Here is a 26,389-nt window from a genome sequence, read left to right as displayed (position 1 = left end):
ACACAAGCAGAATGCAGAGAGCCCTGAAAAAAAGGTTGAAAACCTCACCTGGCCGAATGAGGCAGTCTATCCAAAGGATGGATTGAGCCTCTTAGACAGGTTTGAATGGATGTAGTAGTAGAAGGGTGAGGCCAGGTTACAGAAGGTCCTGAATAAGAAAAAGCAGGAAGCTCACTGGGCATAGGCTGGACTGGCATAACTGGTCTAGAGGCCGACTGAATAGCATCGCCAGGTGTAGCAACTACCCCAATCGCAACGCCGGGCATAGCGACTGTGGAACTGGTGGACAAGTTATCCTGGCTGTGCGTCCAAGGGAGTTTAGGGACAGGCAAAGGTAAATGGTTATGCAAACTGGAGTGAATGATCGGCTCAGGTTCACAGGTGGGCTCCTCATCCAGAGTGCCACATGATCTAGAGAGTGCATCAGCCCGACTATTGCAGGACACATCCCAGAAATCGCTATATGCAGCAGGAAGAGCAGAAGATACTGGGATGGTGGCAACAGGAAGTTTCTCTTTTGGGGCAACCTTGAGTAGGCAGGATGAGGAACAGGACTAACCCCAAGCCAAGATCTGTCCAGCAGTCCAGTCAACGTGTGGAGAATGGAGCCGTAACCAAGGAAGACCTAAAACAATAGGAGATGAGGTCTTAGGTAAGATAAGGAAGCATATCCACTCCTGGCGGAGTGTCCCTACCGACATCTTAACAGGGAGGGTCTGGAAGCGGATAGGGCCCCCCGGGAGAAGAGTGCCATCAATCGCCAAGACCACCAATGGCGTTGTGAGGGGCAAAAGGGTAAGTCTCATGGAAGATGCAGTTCCCCAGTCCATGAAATTGCCAGCAGCTCCGGAATCCAGACATGCCATGCCGAGACTGAATGAGAGGAAGCACTGACATGAAGGAACACAGAAAGGAGAAGGTGATGTTTCAGGGTCCAATACTCCACCTTCCAGATGTATTAGCCCCAAGCGTTTTTCCGGACAAAGAGAGCAAGTGTCACAAAAAAGACCTTTGGCCCCACAATAGAGGCACAGGCGCGTTCTTCGGGAGATAGCTTGGTCCGGCCCAGCTGCATAGGTTCCTCAGTTGGCAGGAGGTGCTCCTGGGGTTAAAGAGAGGGGACAGGGAGCTCAGGCTGCCTAAAGAACGGGGAGTGCTGGCGTCTTTTGCCAGGGTCCTCTCCTGAAAGCGAATATCGATCTGGTTACACAAGGTGATGACACCATCCAGATCAGCAGGGATAGCTCTTCCCGCTAATTCATCCTTCACTCTATCAGAGAGGCCATGTAGGGGGGCGTGGCTTGCGGCTGATGGAGTAGGCAGCGCAGTGTGAGAGCTCCGCCGAAACTCTGCTCAATTATCCTGTTCCAGACATCCTGATACACCCGATGTGCACCTAACCAGCACCGGAGGGGTCTCCACACGGTTCCCGACCCAGTGGTACTACTTTGGCCACGATCTGACTTACGGACATGTCCTGCAAGACAGGTAAAGATTCTTGGCAGGCAACAGAGCATAGAGGCCAAGATGGCGCCCGGTCACAGCGCTCAGCTAAAGAGGCAGCCATGTGGATGTTCGGTGGCGCTTTGGGAAAAGGCACCACTTCCTGACCGCCTTCTCCACCTCTGGGCCCTGCGGAGCAAGATACCGACCCTGCATTACAGGGGCATGCCTGGCCGGAAGACGCTGCAAATTCCTCCACATGGGACACAGTGAGTACACCAGGCCCTGACAGTAATAACATGGCTATGCCAGGCCAGGAGGACCCTGCCCCCGAACCAACCCTCAGAGATATCTTTGCAGCAGTCACCTCCTGTAACATGTCTATCACTACCCTGACTACAGAGATTAAAGGGCTTAAAGAGGAGCTGAATCTAGTCAGACAGGACATGCAGAAGTTGCGGGATCGCACTGCGGCCCTGGAGGACAGAGTGAGTAATGTGGAAGATGATGTAGCACCTTTGCAGAGGGAAATACGCCACATGCAATCGGTAATCACCGGCCATTCAGTCCGTTTGGAGGACATGGAGAACAGGCAAAGGCGTAACAACGTCAGTGGGCATACCTGAAAAGGCAGAGGGAAAGAACCCTGTGGCATTTATTGAGAACTGGCTGACCGACACATTTGGCAAAGACGCCTTCTCTCCCATGTTTGCGGTGGAGAGGGCTCACAGAGTCCCACCCAGGCCACCTAAACCTGGGGAACCGCCCAGGCCATTCTTTTTCAAGATGCTGAACTACAAAGACCGGGACGCTGCCCTGTATCAAGCTAGGACCAAAGGGAACCTTATGAAAATTGATAACGCCTGTATATCGTTTTACCCAGATTTCTCTGCGGAATTGCAACGCAGGAGGGCTAAGTTTACTGAAGTAAAAAAGCGCCTCCGAAAATATGATGTCGCATATGCTATGCTGTATCCAGCCAAACTTAGAATTTCTGCAAACGGTGAAACACAATTTTTTGATAATCCTGCAAATGCTTCTCAATGGCTAGACCGTGTGGAACAATCCCTTCAGAAAGTAGCAGTGTCCAGGGATGGATGATGTCCTACCTACTATTTTTGTTCCTGATGACCACAACCCTCCTGGGCGGAAAACTGGGGGCACCTCTCCATTTCCCTATATCTTTCTGTAAGGCGGAGATTTAAATGTTCTATTGTTTGCATCATACTGCACCAATGACTTGGATTCGTAAGTCCCTTTGAATCAGTTGAACGGAAACGTTGGGGCCCCCCCAGCAACAGTCCTGCGTGGACATGCTCAACGAAACTGAACTCCTGTTTTGTTTTCAGGAAGCAAGATCCCTTTTTCATTCCTTTTTTCTTTTCTCCTTTTTTTGGAACATTTTTTGGTTATTTCTAGTTAAGGTTATACTCTCTAACCTGACCTCTGCCGGTTGCAGGGGATATGTTATCTCTTCATTTTTGTCTACTGATGGTCCTAATGGGGAAATATGGCTTTTACTAACTCCACTTTCTGTTTCTCTGAACCTGAAATGGAACTGCACTTTTAATGATTGCATTCTATGGGGATGTGGAGAATACTCTGTTATGCCCATATACCTGTATAGTCTCCTGATAAAATACCTCTCAATGTGTTATTAGATGTCTGCTGAATGTACTTTAGTGTCATGGAACGTGAGAGGGCTGGGTGATGGAGTGAAAAGAGTGGCTTTTTTTTCCACGATAAAGGCTCATAGGCCCTCCGTGGTGTGTCTGCAGGAAACTCACCTGCAGGCTGTTTCTATATCTACACTTAAGAGCCGTGGTTATCCCATTCAGTTTCACTCCACCCATACAGCCTATTCCAGGGGAGTTAGCACACTTATCTCACGGCATGTCTCCTTTTAACTGCTGCAATCTTTAATTGATGACCAGGGAAGGTTAATTTTTGTACTGTACAGGCTGGCAGGTTTGACGTGTATTATTGCCAACATATATGTCCCTCCACCCTTCTCCTTTGATGGCCTGAAATGTTTAGTACAATTTATGGCTCCTCACCCCAGCACCCCGGTTTGGGTGCTGGGGGACTATAATAATGTTATGGATAAAAACATGGATAAATTTAAATTTGGAACCCGTGGTAATGTCACACCAGGGGGCCCTACCCTCTTTGCTAGATTCCTTGTAGAGGTTGGCCTACGTGATGTGTGGAGGGACTTAAATCCCACGGCTCAATGCTATTCCTGCTACTCAGCATCATATACATGTTTATCGCGAATTGATCTCTGTTTGGGTAACGACCTGGCACATTCACTCTCTGTCTCGGTGAGGTATGCGCCATGTAACATCTCGGACCACTCTCTCTTACGTACTAGGGTCACCACTGTCCCCAGTCCCAGGTGCAGATTATGGAAGGTTAACCCCTTTTGGTTCACAATTTTTCCAGAAGCTGACCCGTCCCCCAAAGCTCTGCAGGAGTTCTTAGATTTTAACAGAGGTTCGGCAGGATCTGCAGTGATATGGGGTGTTTTAAAGGTCCACCTACGAGGGTTGATTATCACACAGATCACCTCTATTAAAACTAACACTAAAGCATGGGAACACTTAGTGATGAATGAGGCTGCCAAGGCGGAGGAAAGGCATATCTCTGACCCTAGTCCCGATCCGGAATGTAAATGGCAGGAGGCACAAGTCCTGTATCAACAGGTTTCCATTTCGGCTGCAGAGAATAAACTTTTTTTTTGCAGCAAAAATACTTTAATGAAGGGGAAAACACAAGTCACTTACTTGCTGTAATAGCTAAGGCCCAACAAGACACTACACACATTGATTCTATCCAGAACGCGGTAGGAGATACGGTTACTGATCAGAGCCGTGTCCCTGAAGTGTTCTCTGATTTTTTTCAAAGATCTATACACATCTAAGGTACACCCCACGAAGGAGGAGCTGGACCAATTTTTGGGCCAGTGTTCGCTTCCGTTGCTGTCACAACAAGGCCTGGTTGCCCTTAATAAACCAATAACTCTGGAGGAACTTACTTTGGCGGTAGCACAAATGGCAAATAACAAGTCATCGGGAGCCGACGGTTTGCCCACAGAAAAGTACGGGAAATATGGCGACATCCTTTTGCTTACCCTACTGCAAACCTTGAATGATACCCTTCAGGCAGGCAGTCTACCCGCCTCTATGAATGAGGCTATTATAGTAGTCATTCCAAAGCCCGGTAAAGATTTGTTACAACCCGACTCCTACAGGCCTATCTCACTTCTGAATGCAGATGTGAAGTTGCTGGCCAGGGTATTAGCCACCAGACTGTCAGCAGTAGTGGCACACTTGGTCCATGTTGACCAGTCTGGCTTTATCCCTACCCGCTCTACAGCACTAAATATCCGTAGGCTATTCCTTAACATTCAAATTCCAGTCGACAATTCCAATAATAGAGCTGTCTTTTCCCTCGACGCTGCCAAAGCTTTTGACAGCGTGGAGTGGAATTACTTGTGGGAGGTGTTGCGTCGTTTTGGATTGGGAGACAAATTTATATCCTAGGTGCAGTTGTTGTACGCTGCCCCCATAGCAAAAGTAAGAATTAACGATACCCTCTCTGAGGCATTCCCTCTGTTTTGTGGCACGCGGCAGGGGTGTCCGTTGTCGCCCCTGCTGTACGCCCTTGCATTGGAGCCTCTTGCGGCTATGGTGAGGGCCTCTCCTAACATCGTAGGTTTCCGGCGAGGGCAGTTCGAGGGAAAAAATCTCATTGTACGCAGATGATATGCTGCTGTACTTGGGAGACACTGAGGACTCACTAAGGGCAGTAATGGCACTGGCTGATCATTTTGGGCAATTGTCTGGTTTTGCTATTAATTGGCATAAATCAGCTCTTCTGCCATTGGACCCTTTACTGACCCCTTTACCAGAAGATCTCTCACATATACAGGTGGTTACCTCCTTCAAATATCTGGGGGTGGTGGTGACTAGGGACCCGGGAGATTACATTAAACTGAACTTAAAACCAATTTTGAAAAAATTTCAACAAAAACAAGCTAGTTGGGGTAAGCTACCGTTATCAGTAACAGGCCGCATAAATCTTATTAAGATGATATTGGCACCACAACTTTTATACATTCTACATAATGCACCAGTCTGGATACCACAATGCTGGTTCCAATGGATTGATTCACAATTCAGGGCCCTTATATGGAGAGGTGGAGTGGCACGTATTAAGCTGGCAACTCTACAGCTGTCGAAGGATCAGGGTGGAATGGCTGTTCCGCATCCACAAATGTACTATTTTGCGGCCCAGCTACAGCACTTTACGGGGTGGGACCTAGAGACAAGCAAGGACCCCTCTAGGAGGCTCCTTGTTGGCCCTGACGTAGCTTATACCGCCTTTTCCCATATGGAGATGGGATTCCCTAATACACCTTCTAATTGCCCCACGACCCAACTACTAATGAAATTATGGAAGGGAGTCAGGAACACACTTGGAATCACAGGGTATATGCATCAAACTCCCATCTGGCACAATCGCAGTTACTTAGACCTTGCCAAGATTCCAAAACATCCAATTTGGGAGAGAGTGAGGATTAGATTCATATCTCAGATTGTAGCTGACTCTAGATTGAAGCCATACTCTCAACTAGTAGTAGAATTCCCCGAGCTTAGGGGCCATCACTTTCAATATATTCAACTACAGCATGCCATAAGATCCCAGAATAAACATTCTAATTTGCACCTGGATAATTCAGAGTTTTTGAATTCTATATTTGTTGAACCTGAGAAGAAAGGGGCTATCTCAAGAATATATATCCATCTACTATCACATATACAGGCCCCTGACCTTTTACCATGTAGGGAAAAATGGGAAAAAGATATTGGTCCTATAGACGGAGAGCAATGGGCACAGATTTTGGAGGTGGGTCCACTGGTGTCAGTATCTGCAGCACAGAGGCTATCACATCTGTTTATATTGCATTGTGTATATCGCACGCCGGTGCAGTTGCACAAATGGGGTAGAAGGGACACCCCTATATGTCCGAAGTGTCAGGCCCAGCCTGGTGACCTTATTCATATGCTCTGAAGCCTAATTGGTGAGGTATTGGAGTTCCATTGTGACCAAAATAAATGGTACTTTTCAGGTGCAGTTGGATGCGGACCCGCTGACGTGCCTATTGGGGAGTCTAAATGAGGCCCTGTACACCCCATTGGTGTGCATCGCACTCACAAGGCTCCTATACATAGCCAGAAAATTGAATGGCCGTATGTGGCTCTCGGCCACTGCACCTACAATGAAACAATGGATTCAACAGGTTAATACCACCCTTATTAGGGAAAAAAATACATACCAACTTAGCAAATCACCAACTAAATTCTATGGTATATGGCAATGCTGGCTGGCCTCACCACAACTGGTACTAGATAGATTGCTGTTAGGACAGTAACTTTAGTGTGTGGACTTCTGGGAAATAAAAAGGCGGAGAAGAAGGCTTGATGGAGGGTGCTTACTGGAAAATGTATACTCCTAATAATTTTGGTACCAACGGTGAGACTAAAGAGAGTTATATGCTTGTGTTTTATGTTAGGTTTTTATTTTTTCCTTTTCCTGCTCTTTCTTTTTGTGGTGCCCCCTTCGGCTGGGGATACACAGAAGGCACTGGGTATTATACAAGGGTCTTTATGATATGGCATTGACAGAATGGGTATGCACTTTCATATATTAAAGATTGATTGAATTACATAATCTGTTTGTTTGGATTGTAACAAACATTGATGTACATTGCGTGCATACTCGTGTTAATATACCGTGTAGTGCCTTTTCATTAATAAAAACCTTTTTTTGTTGATTAAAAAAAGAGAGGCCATGTAAAAAGGTTGCAACTAAGGCCTCATTATTCCAGCTCAGCTCAGCAGTTAAAGTACGAAAATAAAGAGCATACTGTCCCACAGAAGCAGACTCTTGAAAAAGTCAGACAGGCTAGATACCACTGGATCATTCAGTTCCCACAGAGGGGCAGCCCAGGCTAACACCTCGCCGGACAGGAGGAATATAATATAGGCTACCTTTGCCCGATCGGACAGGAAGTTTCGGGGCTGGATGAATTGTGCACTGGCTAAGGCACCCCCTGCAGGCCTTGGGGTCTCCGGAGTAACAAGACTGAGCTGGCAGTTGTAGTGAATGTGTGGCTGCAACTACGAACGAAATAGGTGCAGCCGCTGGTTGTACTTGAGGTTGCTGACTCGGAGTTCCCAAGGAGGCCTGGAGCTGCACGAAACGGGAAGCCAGATCCTGGAGGAATCGCATCACCTGAGTCTGATTCGATTCCTGTGTCTCAAGTCTGTGGACTATGCCCTGCAATGGAGCATCTGCGGGAAGCGGCACGTCAGCCAGGTCCATGGCTGATCAAACTGTCAGGTCACCTGAGTCCAGGTGACAGGTGCACTCCGTTGGAGTCTGGTGTGCACCACAAGGTAGTGGACCCTACGGCTGACTACTGCAGTTGGAGCTCTAGGATATACAGGAGAGCAGGTATTCTGTAGTACCTACACGGATGACACTGGGAGCTAAAGCATTAGATTTCCCAGGGCACGGAGTCTAAGAACCAGCGGGCGTTCGTCAGAAGCCCCTAGTGGTGAAGATGGATTTAGCTGTAGTCTGGCTCCTGGTCGTGACCCCTAGTGCCTCCCAGCTCACGATCACGGTAGACTACAGGGAGGTAGAGAGGAAGCAGCAGACTGCAACAACAAAGGATAGTCAGGAGAAAGCCAAGGGTCGGGGCAACAAGCAGGCAAGGATAGTCAGGAGATAGTCAAAGATCGGGGTAACAAGCAGGTAAGGATAGTCAAGAACGAGCCAAGATCGGTAACTGGAATCAGACGTAGAAGTCACGGCAAGTCGCACACGAAAGCTAAAAACACAATGTTGATCAGCAGCGCTGGCTTGCAGTGCACAGGTTAATATAGAGTTCCCTGATAGGGGTTGGGGTGGAGCCATTCTTTGAGGAAAGATTACTTAAGCAGCCAGGTGAGAGTGGCTGGCCTCTTAATCTGAACACATGGAGAGGTAAGCTGACAGACAAACATTACTGCATAACCATGACAAACACATTTCCTGGATACCGTCAAGGCAACCATTAAAGTATGGAACTCAGTAGCTAAATTCTCTCAGGGTCCTTCAAAGCGAACACTCCATCTCCTTCCATTAAGATCACTCACAGAAATCTCCCTCTATGTTTTACTGGGAATGATCTTTCCAATTCTCGGCGGACATCTACCCGTGGCACACAGCCGCGTGTCCAACTTTGCAAACACTCAAGATGCCTTTCTCTTTGGGAATCATACCAAAAGCTCCTCCATAACTGGTACCTTACTCCTGACAGACTAGTGAATATCTACACCAACTACTCTCTACAATGTTGGAGAAATTGTGGACATACTGGCTCAGCCCCACATATTTGGTGGACTTGCCCCAAAATTCTAGCTTTCTGGTCCTCTGTGTTCAACTTAACCTCCTCCATCATCAAACAACCAATCAGTAGGGACCCAAAGCTAGCTCTATTTGGACAGACTCCTGGTCTCATGAAATTCACTCTATACTGACACACATATTCCTAGCTAAACTCACCATATCCAGGAACTGGAAACAATCGGTCCCTTAGGATATCTCAATCACTATCCGTATCCTGAATGAACATTCCCTCCCGAACTAATGTTCACCAAAACCCATCTTCAACCGGATAAATTTATGACTACATAGGCTCCTTGGATCACTCACCCTTCTTGTACATTTCGCTACCCTAGACCTACTAACAGTTTCAAGTCTTACAACTGGTACATTATGTTGTTTTCCAACTAGCATTGATTATTTCATATTGCTAGAATTTCTATGCGCTCCGCAAGTATCACAACCTTACTTAACTCAAAACACCCATTTCAATTTATTTCAATGTACCTCTCTAGCCCTCCATAATATGGTGTCATACCTGTCCCCTTTTTCTTCTCCTAACCTCTTACCTAATACCCCCCTCTTCTTCCCTACCTCATCTACCCTACCTTATTTCTTCTCTCTTATTACCTTCCCTTTACCTGCATTGTTGGCCTGATGGCTTATGTTATTTTTCATGTTTGCCACAGACCTATAATGAATATCTTGCATTTAAACCATCTGTGACAGTATGTTCTAATTGTTGTCATGGCTTATGAAAACAAATAAACACATATTGAAACGTGAAGTATTGACTCAGGGGGGATGAATACAGATGCCCGCTACACTTTTCAGATATTTATTTGTAAAAAATGTGGAAAACCATTTATCTTTTTCCTTCCAATTCACAATTATGTGCTACTTTGTGTTGGTCTAGCGCATAAAATCCCAATAAAAAACATTTAAGGTTTTGATTGTAACATGACAAAATGTGGAACATTTCCAGGGGCTTGAATACTTTTTCAAGGCACTGTACAGCATGACTGCCATACTAAATCAGAGAGGCTGTGCACTGGGTACATATCATCAGAATGGATACTCCATAACATCTTAGCTGCCAAAAACAGATTGGAGCAAATTCATAAATAGTATCATATACTCTTTAGCATTCCCTTGCACCTCCACACCAAAATGATACATGTTTGCAACAGATTTATGTACCTTTCAGGTAAATTAATCAGCTTAGGAGATGGTGGAACTGAGGCCAGAGTGTTCATACCAAACATTCCCGTACTCAGTCAAGTTCAAACTTAGAGCCATTGCACCAATCACATAGACAGATGCATAGCCAGGACGTTTAGTAGTGTGATGAGTGAAACCTGATGGGGACCTGAGATACTAGTTCCCCATCAGATCCACCTTGCTTTTTGATTGACAGTGCATGTCAGTGGGTGGGTGAAACCTAATGGGATAGAGAGGTCCACTCTAGAGTGACTTGCCATTGTCCAAATATGGATATTGCCATATTTTGGTAATGGCGTCAGCCAGTATCCCTAGCTTCAATGTTTACATTCAGCTGTGGGCTAGGAAATCTCCCAGCCGGCAGCTTAATGGGGCTGGAGATGAGTCATTGAGTGCTAGGCACAGACATCCTAGCAACCACATTCATGATAGCTTCCAGCTGAGAGTTGATCCTAAAGCAATTGTAACCCTATGATCCACTGCCAGCCCCCCTATTTTAAGCTGCCATAATCCATAGTGTCCAGCCTCTAAATACCTTTATGTAATGTATCTTCAGGCCGGTAAGGTAACTCCCGGATGCTCTAATACTCCGTTTCAGGGCTACAGCAGGAGGGGCCGAGCTCTCCCTCTGACCTCAGCCTGAAGGTCACGTGACCACCGTGCTGGCAGCTCGGCCCCTCCTGTTGAAGCCCTGGATCGGAGTAGGAGAGCGGCCGGGAGTCTTGTGACCGGTGTTCTGCTGAGAAAGTTCCGCTCGGCGGATAAGGACCCCCCTCTACTGCGCAGGCGCTGCGCCTGCGCAGTAGGATCCGGCGGAAATAGCTGAAGGTGAATAGCTGAAAATCTAGGTCCACTTGGATGGTGGGGAAGGAACCTGGACCTAGGGCGCAGGCGCTGTGTACAGCTGATTGAAAAGTTTGAGCTTCGGCTATCTCCGGCGGCTGACAGTAGTTCGTACTGCGCAGGCGATGCGCCTGCGCAGTACAGGGGGGGAACTTATCCGCCGAGGGAACTTTCTCGGCAAGACACCGGCCTGAAGATACATGACATAAAGGTATTTATAGGCTTCATTTTTAACAATTACACTGTGGATTATGGCAGTTTATAATAGGGGTATGGCAGCAAATTTTTTAAAACTTTTGTTTTCTACTAACAGCAGCAGGGGGGGGGTGGAGACAACTCACAGACTCCCAAGCTGACAGGCAGGGAGGGGGGAGAGGATGGGGGAGAGCAGAGAGGAGAGCTGCGGATGAAGGAGGCATGTAAACTGACCACAATGATAAACTGTGGTCAGTTTACAGGGGAAAGGGCAGAACCAGGCAGGATCAGCCAGGTTTTTTTACAACTTACAGAGGGACAGGTTAGATAGCACAAGCACTGTGCTGTTTAACCTGCTATAAAGGGAACAGGATCTCTTCTTTTTTTTTTTTTCTTTTTTTTAGGGTTACAACCACTTTAACTATCACCAGTTTCCTAATCTGCATATTTGCAGTAACTTTTTTTAATCTGTTGCAGCCATAGTGACAGGTTGCTAAAGTAGTGGAACCTGATTTTGTTGCACTTGGTATTGTTATCCAAACTTTCATAAATGCTTTTCTGAATTAGGCACAGGCAAGCGTTCCAGTTTTGACAGCTCATTTATTTGAATGGACTGCCAAACGAACGGAACAATGCAAAAAGTAGTGCAAGCACTAATTTTGCAAATTGTGTCGCACCAAACCACATGGTACTGTGGTACCATACAGTTTGGTGGCTGCAAACGTGTTACCTTTGCTAGATGTATTTGAGGTACCATTAACAATTAATGGCACCCGCGCCCGTCTCACAGGGACAGCGTGGTCACATGCAGTATGGAAAATGCGCACCAAACACATCTTTCTAGCAGCACATTCTGGTGTGATTGGGCCCTTAAAGTGAACGACTGCCAGAAACATGTAGTAAAATCTTTATTTAATTCCCCAGATTATCTGTTGTACAGGGCTTACTAGGATGAAACTTTCTGTTTGTACTTTATAATACATTGCATTTACATTCAATATAATAAACCCAATGAAAACCAACTGTATGAATTCTCTAATGCCCTGCATGAATATATGAGTTTGCTTGCAATGAAATGATCTTGTCTGAAGATAGGAAATAATCTAAACTCCAAGCAATGCACCTGCTCAATCATTTAATTAAACAAAAGCGACAAAAGACATGTTGTAACACAAGCCTTCACAATTATCTTCTCAGAAATGGTTACTCAAGGGATCACCCAGAATGACGTTTTGTTCTATGAATGTTCAACACATTTGCAGCTTGATTGTGCTACAAGCTTGAATATGAAGAAATATGAAAAAAATGGAATAGTTTGCCTGGTAATGATTTTCATATAAAGTTGTTTTATTGCTATATTATTGATGCCATTATTTAAAGGAGAGTTCCAGGAAATTTAATTTGAAAGGACAGTGGGAAGAAATTGGAATTTGTTAGAAAACAGAATTTTACTAAAATGTAAGGTCCTCATTGCGCATATGGGCAAAACAATCAATTTTTTGCCTACATATGTACGTTGTATTCATGTTTACAATACAATCGCCATATACACAAGTACAGCATGCTTTTCATGTCAGCCATTCATGTCAGTAAGAGGCTGTATGCTTTACCTGGGCTGCTTGGGTGGAGGAAATATGCTGACAATTATGTTGAATAGGCTCAGCCACCCATGTGCAAGAGCCCTTACATACTTGTCTACCTATCTAAAAATACCAAATTATAGTGGTAAAATAGACACCTGTGGATTAAAATTAGACAAGATACTTACCATCCTGCTTTTGACTGTGAGGGCAATGTCACGGTCCTTCTAAGGAGGTTTTTAAAAGACCTGAGGATCCCAAATTAATAGCTCTTACAAAGAAACTCCTGATGCATGCATTTTTATGGAGGTAACCTGAGAACCTAATCTGGCCTTTGGTCATGCCAAGAAAACTGCATGCATCGTTTATAGGGCTTGCATCATTTCATTCTCAGTGGTTTGTCTATGGCCACTGTAAGACTCTTACACAAAAATACCTGTAAAGTCTACTCTTCAAACATTTTGGGGTCACCATCTTGGAATCTTTTGCAAACTGTGTGCTGATTTACCTTTTACTTTCAGCTTTGGCCGACACATTGCACGGGGCTGTGTTGTACTGGCTATCTGCATTCCATGAACAAAACAAAGTTCCTCTGGTATTGTATAAACAGTCCAGATCTTCTGCTGCAATTCAAGATAAAAGAGTTATTTATCACTGATACCTTCTGAAAGCATATTAGACATTGTTTTGTTGTGTATGTCAGGTATAAAGAGGTAATGGCTTAAATAGGAAATTACCAGTATTTATTAATATGTGGTTTCAGAAAAAGTCTAAGGGCTCTTTAACACTAAGCTACACAATTTTGAGCGTGTGTTGACTAGTCTACCATGCATGGTACTGTAGGTAGAGGTGTAAAGAGGAGTTACAGCAGGTAAAGAGAGGATCAGATGGAATCCACTGCAGCTAGTAGCTAAGTATTTTCATATGACACATATACTTGCATGGAGATAGGTTGCATTTACTACGTTGTATAAGACATTACTGATTACATAGGGGGAGCGCTTCAAACTGTCTTTATTTGGCAATGGGTTATATATTTTCATTTATGAAATCTCTATATGCCAACTGGAACTGTATGATAGAGCATTTGTGGCAGTTGTTTTTACATTTTATTTTAGAGCATACCAGTTGGAAATTGTTGTTTCAGATTGGATACATCAGAGTGTGTATGAATATGTACTGTATATGTATTTTTGACGGTTTCTTGACTGTCTTTACGCATCAGCTGCTTCTCACAGTAGCTAGATTTGTTACTATGAAACCAGAAACTTTGCATATAATACTTATGTAGTAATCTATTCAGCCAGCAGATGGAGCTGGTTTCTTTTTTTCACATGTTTTGTGGGACTCCTTAACCCTTTTTTTGTAAAAAGCCTGTTGCTCACAGAGCTGCATAACCTAAGCTAAAATCTATACACCACAGTCATTCCTTATCAAACAGATTGGTCTTGGATTTCATATAGACAAAGCCAGTTACTAGGCATGCTGCTTCTGCTTTTCTTGTTCGGGCTAATCTATTGTGTTCAATAATCCTTTATCATTATCACTTTTATCATGTATCAAATAATAAATATATAAATATATATATATATATATTATAATATAATATAAACATCGGTTTTGAAAGATAAAGTACTGACCCATTGATCATCGACCCAGGATCATTACAGTCTTCTTTTAACCACTTAAGGACCGAGCCTCTTTTTGACACTTGTTTACAAGTTAAAATAATTTTATTTTGCTAGAAAATTACTTAGAACCCCCAAACATTATATACCCTAGAGAATTAATTGTTGGTTGTTACTTTCTATTACACCGTATTTGCGCAGCGGTCTTACAAGCACATTCTTTTTGGAAAAAGTACACTTCTTTGAATTAAAAAAAAGAGACAACAGTAAAGTTAGCCCAATTTTTTTTTTATTGTTAAAGATATTGTTACACCGAATAAATTGATACCCAACATGTCGCGCTACAAAATAGCGCCCACTCGTGGAATGGCGACAAACTTTTACCCTTAAAAATCTCCATAGGCGATGTATAAAAATTTCTACAGGTCACCAATTTTTGAGTAACAGAGGAGGTCTAGGGCTAGAATTATTGCTTTCACTGTAACGATCGCGGTGATACCTCACATATGTGGTTTGAACACTGTTTTCATATGCAGGCACACTCACGTATGTGTTCGATTCTGAGCGCGAGCTAGTCGGGATGGGGCGCTTTAAAAAACACCGATAAAAGTGATCTTGCAGCGAATCCGCCGCAGAGACCACTTTTATCCGGAAGAGAAACGCACACCGTTCCCGAAAATACTAGGGTTATGGCAACTAGCTGCTACCATAACATTGGTATTTAGTGTCAAAGTACCGACGTACGGGTACGGTGATTTGCGTGAAGTGTTTAAGCTCTGTCTTTGGTTAGCTGATGTTTGGATAAAGCTAGCAGGTTAAGGTCATGAGATAGAATAGTATGTGGCGCTAGTCCATCCTACCGTACCTGACTGTAGAGCAGCGAGATTAGCAATAATCTGTCAATCACCATCCATATATTCCTCCTATTACAAATAACGGGTGTGTGGCAAAAAATTATAGCCACTAAACCAATAAATAACCTGCCTGCCAAATATAGTCAATAAATGAATAAGGTGACTTGTGCAAAAGTGCAAACACTAGTGCAATAACCAAATCTCAAGGTAAAATAAATACTCAAAATAACATACTAGTGACTCTGAAAGCAGTTCAAAAATGTGAAAGTGCAAATATGCTTACATGTGCAAAAAAATATTATATGTGCAAAAAATTATTATTATAAAAAGTTCTTGCGTGCTATAACATACAATGTATGACCCCGTCTTCTCTAGAGTTTGACAAATAAACCAATGTGCAAAAAAAATCATATGCAAAAAAATTATGAATAGTAAAATGCACTTACAGATATAAAAAATACCTCTGCAACAATCAAATTATGAGCGTGAAATAAAACTAAACGAATAGTGACATAAGTACAATAAATAATAAATATTAAACACGCATCCCTTCAGTGTTAGATGCACAAAATACACCAACAGAAAAATGAAAAAAATAAATAAATAAGTGTAGTCCAAAGAAATGTGACAATGGTGCAATGCAATCCACACCGATATCATGCAATAAGTGACTTCAAGTGTTCCAAAAGTCTATTAGAGACGTGCAGATAACAGTGACTTTGTATTGTTCTTTGCTTCTGGTGCACACACCGATTGTTCCCCCCAGCCTCTCACCTCCAGTAGCGGCCCCCAGTGGGCCGAGTCAAGCAGGTGGATAGTGCTCTTATAGAGGGGATATGTCTCCTGCAGCAACAGCAACGGCAACAATATTAAAATACACAGCGATGAGCCCTTTGATAAAGTCACGTGGTGTGACGCAACGTGTCAGGGTAGGAGGAGCCAGGTGCCGACACTTCTCGCGGACGGCCGAACCCGGAAGCCTTACACTATTCACACTGCTCGCTGTGTATTTTAATGTAAGTTAATACGAATGCTACAATAAACGTGTATTTTAATTACTACACTATGAGAGCTATTCCTTTTTTCTTGACCACTGTCCCGGGGTTACTATGAGTGGAGAGAGGTAAAGCAGAGAGCCAGATCCACGGACACCCCGCAGAGAAGGTGAATGCCGTTGCTGTTGCTGCAGGAGACATATCCCCTCTATAAGAGCACTATTCACCTGCTTGACTCGGTCCACTGGGGGCCGCTACTGGAGGTGAGAGGCTGGGGGGAACAATCGGTGTGTGCACCAGAAGCAAAGAACAATACAAAGTCACTGTTATCTGCACGTCTCTAATAGACTTTTGGAACACTTGAAGTCACTTATTGCATGATATCGGTGTGGATTGCATTGCACCATTGTCACATTTCTTTGGACTACACTTATTTATTTATTTTTTTCATTTTTCTGTTGGTGTTTTTTGTGCATCTAACACTGAAGGGATGCGTGTTTAATATTTATTATTTATTGTACTTATGTCACTATTCGTTTAGTTTTATTTCACGCTCATAATTTGATTGTTGCAGAGGTATTTTTTATATCTGTAAGTGCATTTTACTATTCATGATTTTTTTGCATATGATTTTTTTTGCACATTGGTTTATTTGTCAAACTCTAGAGAAGACGGGGTCATACATTGTATGTTATAGCACGCAAGAACTTTTTATAATAATAATTTTTTGCACATATAATATTTTTTTGCACATGTAAGCATATTTGCACTTTCACATTTTTGGACTGCTTTCAGAGTCACTAGTATGTTATTTTACCTTGAGATTTGGTTATTGCACTAGTGTTTGCACTTTTGCACAAGTCACCTTATTCATTTATTGACTATATTTGGCACACACCCGTTATTTGTAATAGGAGGAATATATGGATGATGATTGACAGGTTATTGCTAATCTCGCTGCTCTACAGTCAGGTACGGTAGGATGGACTAGCGCCACATACTATTCTATCTCATTATCCACTTACTGAGGTGTTGAGTGCACCCATTCATGTTGGCAGCTTTCTGTCTGGCACCACATTAGAGTGTTTGCTTAGGTTGTATATTGTATTTTGGAGGTTGGGGTTTTTGCGCATTAGTTCTTATATCCTTGATTTTCAGGTTAAGGTCATGCTTTCTTTCAGTACTTGTTCAATTACAAATTGCACTACACGCTGCACTGATTTTCTATTAAAGCGGGGTTCCACCCAAATTTTGAACATTATCTCTATGCATTCTCTTCCTTGCCTAGATGCTGACATGCTGTGTAAAAAAAATTTAAATCGCCGTAATTACCTTTTTTTTTCTAATCTTCTTAGCACTTCCTGGTTTTCCTCCCATGGGAGTAGGCGTGTTTCTAGCCTCTCCCAGACCTCCCACAGTCCCCTGGGAGCTAGTCTCAGGCTTCCCAGCATGCATTGTGCAACAGCGTCATCACAACATCTCTGTGAATGCTGGGAGCACAGCATTCACCGCATCCAGGAAATACATGCTTGTGGGCTTCAAATGCCCACAATGAAGATGGAAACCGCCTTCAGTGAATTTTATAAGTTATTCTTTACAACGAAATCGGACACAGGCAGACTTATTACACAGAACATGTGAGTAGATAATCATGAGAAGAAAAGTTTGTGAATGAACTCCAAAAAAAAAAAACGATAGATAGGTGGACCCCCGCTTTAATTATGTTCTTGCAGTAAATAAAAACAGAAAAAAGAAGACTAAAAACTCAAATCACAACATATGTGCATAAAAGCATATTAACCACTTCAGCTCCGGAAGGATTTACCCCCTTCCTGACCAGAGCACTTTCTGCGATATGTCGATTTAACTGACAATTGCGCGGTCGTGCAACGTTGCACCCAAACAAAATTGATGTCCTTTTTTTCTTACAAATAGAGCTTTCGTTTGGTTGTATTTGGTCACCTCTGTGGTTTTTATTTTTCACGCTATATACAAAAAAAGAGCGACAATTTTGAAAAAAAAGCAATATTTCTTACTTTTTGCTATAATAAATAGGGGATTTAATTTAAAGGGGATGTACCTGTACGCCCATTTGCCCATCCGTGCCATTGTGCCGACGTACATTGTCGCACGCTGGTCGGCATGTGGTTAAATGGCACATAATATCAGCATAAATTTATATTTCAGTGCCCTCTGTATAGGTTTCGAAAATGTTTGCACATAATGAACGGGGGGAAGGTTCTGGGAGCACATACTCAAGATTTGCAACCAGTCAAGATTGTGAACATAATAGATAAAGACCAAAAGGTGAAAACCTACAGAGGTTACAAAAACAGCAGTGTCCAGTTCAAAACTAAACAGGTGACAACCATACCTACATCAATTTTTGGACAAGTGGCTGGCTGGTGTCTGGGCTGTGACCCAGCATTGTCAATGTCTTTTGGAGACACCTGCTATGTGATACATTCATACTAGAATCAACCAAACCAGAAGTTTCTAGTGGCAAATTCAGCATTCAACTTTTTTTCCCCAAGTGGATAGCATTATGTTTATTATGCTTTTGTTATGGATAGCAAGGTGCTTTTGGAGTAAATGGGTGAATGATAAATCTTTGTGTTGAAGCTATATTTTTTTCCATACTGATTTAACAGGAAATCAATAGTAAGATCCAGAAATGCATACAGTATGTACAGATTCCTTATCCATAAATAAATACAGTGGATGTAATGGTTTCCTTCAAGATGATTTATATACTGTAAGGCTGAGGTTTAAAACATCAATATGGTTTTTATGCAATAATGTGAGCAAACAGGAGTCAGGAAGTCAACTGCAGGCCAGCGGAAAACAGTGATGTATATGTCTCATTGTGCCCTTAATTGAAAAAAACAAACTGCCAACCTCTATAAAATGTGACCTTTGGGGGCATTACGGTATGCTTGGGCCATTTTGATGTTACCGAATAAAAATATTTTACAAGGTTTAATAAGAGAGACTAGCAGCTGGGACCAGAGACTCTACAGAAGGCTTTGCCTGGACACCTGCTAGTCAAACAGGAGGGGGGTTGGTGGCTTCCCAAAACCATGGTGGTACTGTGATCAATATCTAGTACAATGTGTAGAAATTCCTATGCATAAACCTCAGGTGCTGTGGGACTAGAAAAGTGCTCTGTAGTGCATGAAGTAGCATCACTTCCTCTCTCTAACAAGAACACAGTTTTCTTTTTATGGCATTTGAGGTCTTGTAGTGTAACAGGGCACATGGACAGTAGCATTAACCAGATACTCGCTGCAGCAGGCCAACACTTGTTAACCTGTAGTCCCTTATAGAGTGGGGCCCTCCCAGGGTCCCCTCCATAGACAGAGCGGCACTCAGGGAGAGTACACTGTTTGAAAAACACTAAGGTTAATCCAGCCTGACATAGCAGGAGTGCAGAACCTTTCTTTTGCCACATATGTTCCTCCCTATGATCTGTTTGCTTTCCCTGCAAGGATCCATGTTCCAGAAGACGTCCCCCAGTAGAGCAGATTAACTCAAGTCCACACAGTAAATACAGTTTTTTGCTCTTTACTAACAAACTAATAAAGATTGTGGGCAGTACTCAAACTGAATTGCATGTGGCAGTCGCAAGCAGATGGCTTACCCCCAAATTCACAGGTTCCAGGGCCCCTAAGGTTCTACACCCAATCTGTACTATCCAGTGCGTGAATGGTGGCCAAAGCCCAAATAAATTCCCTCATTTCCAGGAGTACTCACACATAAAGTCTAAGCACCAACTTTCAGGACTCAGCAGATAGGTCTACACTGACACTCACTTCTCTTGTTTCCCTCAACCAGGCATTGACTGTAATGATAGACATTTCTCTCTCTTATATATTCACATGGATGCCAAAGCTTGCAATAAACTTTCTTTACTTGCTTAGTTTAGAAGTAAAGAAAAACATTCCACATAATGGTAATGTTAGAGTCCAAATAATGGTGTGGATGAAGGAGTATTGTAGCAATCAGGAGGCATTAGGTATTTTGTGGCTCATCCAGATGATATACAGTCCTTCTCCTTATATCTGCCCCTATTCCCCACTGATGGAACTCCACATTCCTCGGAGGGGAGAATGATGGGAAAACCCAAGTTTCCTTCTCCTTCAGCTGTCCATAGTTCCAGCCTGGGAACCCAGAGCAGCAAATTGGAGAGCAAGGAACACTTCCAGCCATCCTTTTCCTAGGCAGAAGACCCAGTGGCCCAGCACCACTCACTTTAAATACGGACTCCCAGAATACTCCAAAATTGGGAGTAGCAGATCTCAAAGTGAACCTGACCCAACTCCACCTGCTTACAGATTGACTATAGCATATACGGTGGCCTATAGTGTGAATAAGTTTAAGAAAATCTCTACATGCAGTAGTAACTAGATGAGAGTAGTAAATGGAGGGGAGATCTGAGACCTGCATCCAGTCGGGGTAAAACCTAGTTCTTTGCTTTCCACCAATCAAGCAATAAAAATATTTCACTGAAATTCATAGGATGGGAAGGAGACTTGTCAGTGTTACTGAACTGCAGCACAGAAAAATCAGGTCTTTTGCCATGCCAGATAAGGCTGTGTTGTGTGGCAGAGCTGTGTAGATCTCAGTAGTGGATGGAGAGAAATACAAAATCTTTGGCAGGTAAAAGAGTTTCCATGTACAGTATATGTGTTTAGTTGTGTGCATAGAGTTCAGCTTTAACTATGTGGTTTGTTATAGTGTGCTATAGTAGGGCATGCTTAGTAAAAAACCTTCACAAATCACTTGTTCACATATACAAATTTGGTTCTTTCAACACCAACCTAACAAAGCAACAGCACACTCTTATATCCACATCCTCCCACAGGGCGTCTGAAGATGCCCTGTGGAAGGGACAACACGTGTAAGGAGGGGGCTATACCGCTTCTGGGTTGTTTATGCTTTGTGTGTTTGTAGCAAGGTCCCAGGCCTCCTTTTGTCTAATGAGAACCTCCATGGCCAGGGATAGCTGACATCCTTCTGTATGTAGTGGGTTGTGAGGCATGGCGGGTGCAGAGTAGTTGCAGTTATTGGGCATTAGACACTTCATGGATGCAAAAGAGATTTTATTTCTCTTAACTGTCCTTTTTGTACTGGGGGAGAGAGGGTTAGGACCAGGGACACCCTTAGGTAGTTGCAAGATTAATTGGCAGACTCTGAGACTTCAATAGGAGGACAGCCATGCAGAGAATCCAGCAAGACGCCACATCTGCATGTGCAGGAATGCTGTCTCCTATGGCAACAGTCTTTAACAGTTCTTAATACAAACGTAACAGTTCCTTTCTCTTTCACTACAACTCCTCCTTGTAGTTTTTTAGCCCAATGAGCTCCCAGTCTCTTACTAGATCCACTGATTCACTGTCCCTGAATCCCTTGAGCTCCCAGTCTTCATGGAGGTACCTTCCTCAAGCATCACCCCTGCTTCTTTGCTGGGTCCTTAGCTTGGCACACAAGATACCTCTCAAGCTTCACCCACGCTGGCCTGCTCAGTCTCGGCTTGACACACAGGGCTGCTCTGCAAGTGTCACCTCCGCTGGCTGGGTCCCTGACTTGCTTCCCACTGAAATTTCCCGATTCTTCACTGTCCCCGTCTGGTGGGAATGCTGCTCCGGTACTTGCTTTAGTTACTCACTGGTAATAAGGCATACAGTCCCTTACTGGGGACAACTTCCCCTCTACCTCCGACCACGACAGGTTCTCCGGCCGCCAGAACTGTTGTTTTTAATTGGACTGCAAGCCGCAGTCCCAACCCTGCGCTGCTCTCTTGCTTCTGGATAGGCCGTCAGACAGCCTAGCAGCCAGATGTGCCCGGGATAGGCCCAATCTCTGGCCTAGCAGCCTGGGCTATACAACACACGTCCACCCAGACAGCTGTCCAGGTGGCACAGAATACGATCACCTGACTCCACCCGAATATATAGATCCCTAACAATCGACCAGGATAATTATTCCTGGCAGGCAAATTTGTGAGGAGCAACCCTACCTAAACTCCAGGGTGCTACATCCTCCCCCTGCCCAAAAAAACTAGTCTCAGAGTTTAAAGGAAAAGAACAGTAGCAGCGCTAAGATTGAAAACAAATTGTGAATATAATATATAATAATAATATAATAATAATAATAATAATATTGATATTGATTGGTTAGCACCAATTTTAAAACACTACTAAATGAATCACTCAATTAGTTGATTAACAATACACGAAGTCCCGGAAGTAACGGGCGAATATCGAGAGCCGGCCGGCTTGAGTTACTTTGTAATGCTTTTAACCCAAGATAATCTTGTAAGTGCAATCTTGTTCTTTTAACGATTAATAAATGTTAAGGTATCACACTATGGAAGCCCTTCTTTTTAACATGGGGAACTGCTGATCGGGAGCCACTCAGAGGCAATTTAACAGAAAGAGAGGTGATATCTGGCTGGCGAATATAGAGACCCTGGCAGGGGTATATGCCACAAGTGAATGCGATCTCCTTAAAAAGAGATCAACGCAGCTGGTAAACAACAGTCATTTTCCAGGTGGAGGAATCTTTCTATCTACCTCTGCGGTGTTTTTTGGTTTTAAGTCACCAATAACCAGTGAACTAAGGACATTGCATACTATGTAATTGGCAACATTGCTCTCTATGAGGACTTTCTGTTAATAAGAGTTGTACTCAGAACACTCTTGAGATATATTGTGTAGCTAATTTAATAGCATTTATGTTTTATTATCATGATGCATATGGTTATCATATAGATTCATGTTAGTATTTTATTGGGAGTAATCATATCCTTCATTTGACATAGATAAATGTGGATATTCACTATCACCTTTTTATAGCCTCATGTTGCTCGGCTTTTTCTTTTTGATATTAACAATATCTATAGCGTGAAAAACCTTAACACAAGGTATTTATATTGATTATAAACTGAGTTAATTATTAACTGAAAGGTGTTCAAAATAAAAAAAATAAATAATAAATAATAATCAAAAGAATATTCAAAAAATGTGCAAAGGTGTTAAAGTTCATAAATATGGTAGAAATAATTCCGTGACAAATCCACCACCACATCCAAGAAGTGACCACCATGAGAAATGCAGGCTTACCAAACAGCAAGCAGGAGAAGCTTGTGATCTCAAACCCGGTCAGGGCCTTTATCCCAAAACAGGCAGGTAGCGCTGAATCTCAAGCTGGTATTAAGGACAGAGCGGATGTCAAAGGGAAATTCAGCATTCATCAGATGATATGGATAATCAGCAAGCTCTCTTAGGCCAGAGACCTCCGACAATCCATCATATAAAACCCAAAAAGAAAAGGCTCGCCATAGCGTTATACCATAAGGAAGATTTATTAAAGGATAAAAAATATATTGCACTTACAGAAATTAAAAGCAATCAACAGGGAAAGCCGGCCGGCTAGACAAAAAACGCCCATCCAATAGAGACACTGGTATGCGGTGATGTCAGCACGTCAACTCCTTGGGAGTTTCTCATGGTGGTCACTTCTTGGATGCGGTGGTGGATTTGTCACGGAATTATTTCTACCATATTTATGAACTTTAACACCTTTGCACATTTTTTGAATATTCTTTTGATTATTATTTATTATTTATTTTTTTATTTTGAACACCTTTCAGTTAATAATTATTTACTGATCCTATAATCAATATATATCCCTTGTGTTAAGGTTTTTTACGCTATAGATCTCTTTTAATCAACTAATTGAGTGATTAATTTAGTAGTGTTTTAACACTGGTGCTAACCAATCAATATTTGGAATTATATTCACAATTTTTTTTCAATCTTAGCGCTGCTACTGTTCTTTTCCTTTATACTATTGGGTGTATCTCAGCAGCAGCTGCACATGTTCTGTGTTGTGATATAGCACGGTATTCTACTTTTGTTTACATAGTCTCAGAGTTTGCAGAAAAATTATTTTTAAGCTCTCAAGCCTGAGAGCGAGTGTCCTGGTAAAAACTGGGATGGGTGGGGAAACAGGTAAAGGGTTAACAATATAATGCCGCGTACACACGATCGGAATTCTCGTCGGAAAAAGCTATGATGGTTTTCTGACGGAATTATGCTCAAGCTTCTCTTGCATACACGTGGTCACACCAAAGTCCGACCATCCAGAATGCGCTGAAGTACAACACGTACGACGGGACTAAAAAAGGGAAGTTCAATAGCCAGCGCACCACCCTTTGGGCTCCTTCTGCTAATCTCATGTTTATCTCGTGTTAGTAGAAGTTTGGTGAGAGACGGTTCACGTTTTCAGACTCCTGCTTTTTCAGATCGTTTTACTGCTGTTCAGTTTGTGCTTGTGGGTTCGTAGCTGTTTTTTAGTGCGTGTGGAGTCAGTTCGTATCTGTTTTTCAGTGCGTTCTTGTCCACTCATTTCTGAGTTTCAGCTCGCTCTTCACAGGCCTTACTGTTCTTCAGTGTGTTCTGTTTAGTTCGTTCTGACCAGCCGACCATTTTGAAGCCATGTTGCGGGTACGTGCTTGTCGTAGAGTTCGTGCTGTGAGGGGGCTTGGTGTAATAATCCTACTTATGTTGCCTCAGTTGGGCCTGAGGCGGGACTTTCAGAAACTCCAATGATGGCCCTGGCTTGTCCATCCTGGCTTGTCTCCCCAAAGCCCCGTGAAGTGCGAGAAAAATATGTTGAATATTTTACGGGTAGGGGGGCCATTGCTATGCCAGCACATTTTGAATAAATTTTCTTTTTTATCAGATCAAATCTTGGTTTTCATTTACTGCTTGGGTTTCTTTTAGCTGTCTCCTAGGTTCTCCTAGTGCACTTGTAGTGCCAAGTGGTTTTTTCATTATTAAATAACACCCATTGTCACTGTAAACACCATCTTAACACAAAAACTGGTATTGATCATTGAAAGAAGAAGCCACACATTGTTGATTATAAAACCTTTTACTCCATGCACATTCACATGTGCGTTTTATAAAACATTTGGCGGTAAAAAAAAAACACATTTTTTTTTTCAAAGTTTTACCTTAAAATTTCTGAAAAAATACAGAAACAGGCATGTTTAAAAACATAACATTCACAACTCTGGAACTTACAAAGTTCAACATTGCAAAAAAGAAGGCAATATCAGACATTTTATAGTGTGAAAAGGGTCTTGATCTTGCCTTCATCAGATGAGGTGAAGTCACCCCTGTAAAAGCCAAATTTAGAAGATGCACACAAATTGTGAGTCAAAATGGGGATTTCCTTTCTGATCCCATACCTAATGTCAAGATGTGCTATCTCCCAACCACTTCCTCTCACCTACCAGAGTTGTGAGGAAGGGGTTGCACCCACAAAACGCGTACATTGAAATCAACTGATAGCAGAGAGCACATGTTGACGCACTGTGTGCATCTTCCAAATTTGGCTTTTAAACTGTATTAAAACTTTAGATAATTTTTTTGTAAAATTTAGGGTTTAAATTCTCCCTAGTACATCAATCATGTTCTTCAGTCTTTGTTCAATCTCCTTGTTTTTTTCTTTGATAATGTCCAAATCCTGACTACAAAACATGATTTCCTGGGTCATCCATTGTGTACTGTCACTGGTAAAATCACTGGATTTTGGTACCACAACCTGAACATCACCTAAAAAAAATACACATCATGTATTGTAAATATGCAGGCATACATCTATTACCTGAATCTTTGGTGTCCGACACTGACCTGTTGTGGTGACAATCTCCACCACCTCTCCTTTCTCCACATCCTCAGGTTGTGACCTTTGCTCCCCTTCTTCAGGAAGTGGGGGGGGGTCCCTGGTGTCCTCATATTTTCCGAGTCTTTGTTCCCCTATGAGAATGAAACAAAAGGTATACTTAACACACAGATACTTGAGTCCAGAAATAGGAATATGAAACATTGTTTGGAAGTGGGGTACAATTGTCTGTTTTGGCAGGGTTCAAAGCTGAAGACATGATTTTTTCCCTTATCAAAGCTGGAATACTTCCTTTTTTTTGGACAATTTTCACACATGTAGACACTCCAAGTATCCACTGGAGCACCTGTGTGGGACACCCTAAAAAGTTTGTTCTTGTGTCCCACACTAGTGCTCCTGTGTCCAGATGTGTAAACAGCTGCTGAGTGTCCTCTCCTTACATTACACTGAATCAAGTTCGCAATTCATTCTAGTTTGAAACACATCTAGACAACAAT

General features: G+C 42.9%; 1 protein-coding gene across 3 annotated transcripts in view; it reads right to left on the bottom strand.

The window, feature by feature from the left end:
- IL2RB (interleukin 2 receptor subunit beta) overlaps positions 1-26,389 on the bottom strand; it is an 83,397-nt gene that overhangs the window by 41,082 nt on the left and 15,926 nt on the right. For all 3 annotated transcript variants that reach the window (XM_073592480.1, XM_073592483.1, XM_073592482.1), the window contains exon 4: positions 13,228-13,342. In XM_073592480.1, coding sequence (XP_073448581.1) covers positions 13,228-13,342 — 115 coding nt within the window. The remainder of the gene's footprint in view (positions 1-13,227; positions 13,343-26,389) is intronic.

This window comes from Aquarana catesbeiana, linkage group LG07 (genome assembly GCF_042186555.1).
Source record: "Aquarana catesbeiana isolate 2022-GZ linkage group LG07, ASM4218655v1, whole genome shotgun sequence".
NCBI lineage: Eukaryota > Metazoa > Chordata > Amphibia > Anura > Ranidae > Aquarana > Aquarana catesbeiana.
Note: the sequence above shows the minus strand (reverse complement) of the source record. Positions and strands in the feature narration are given on the sequence as shown.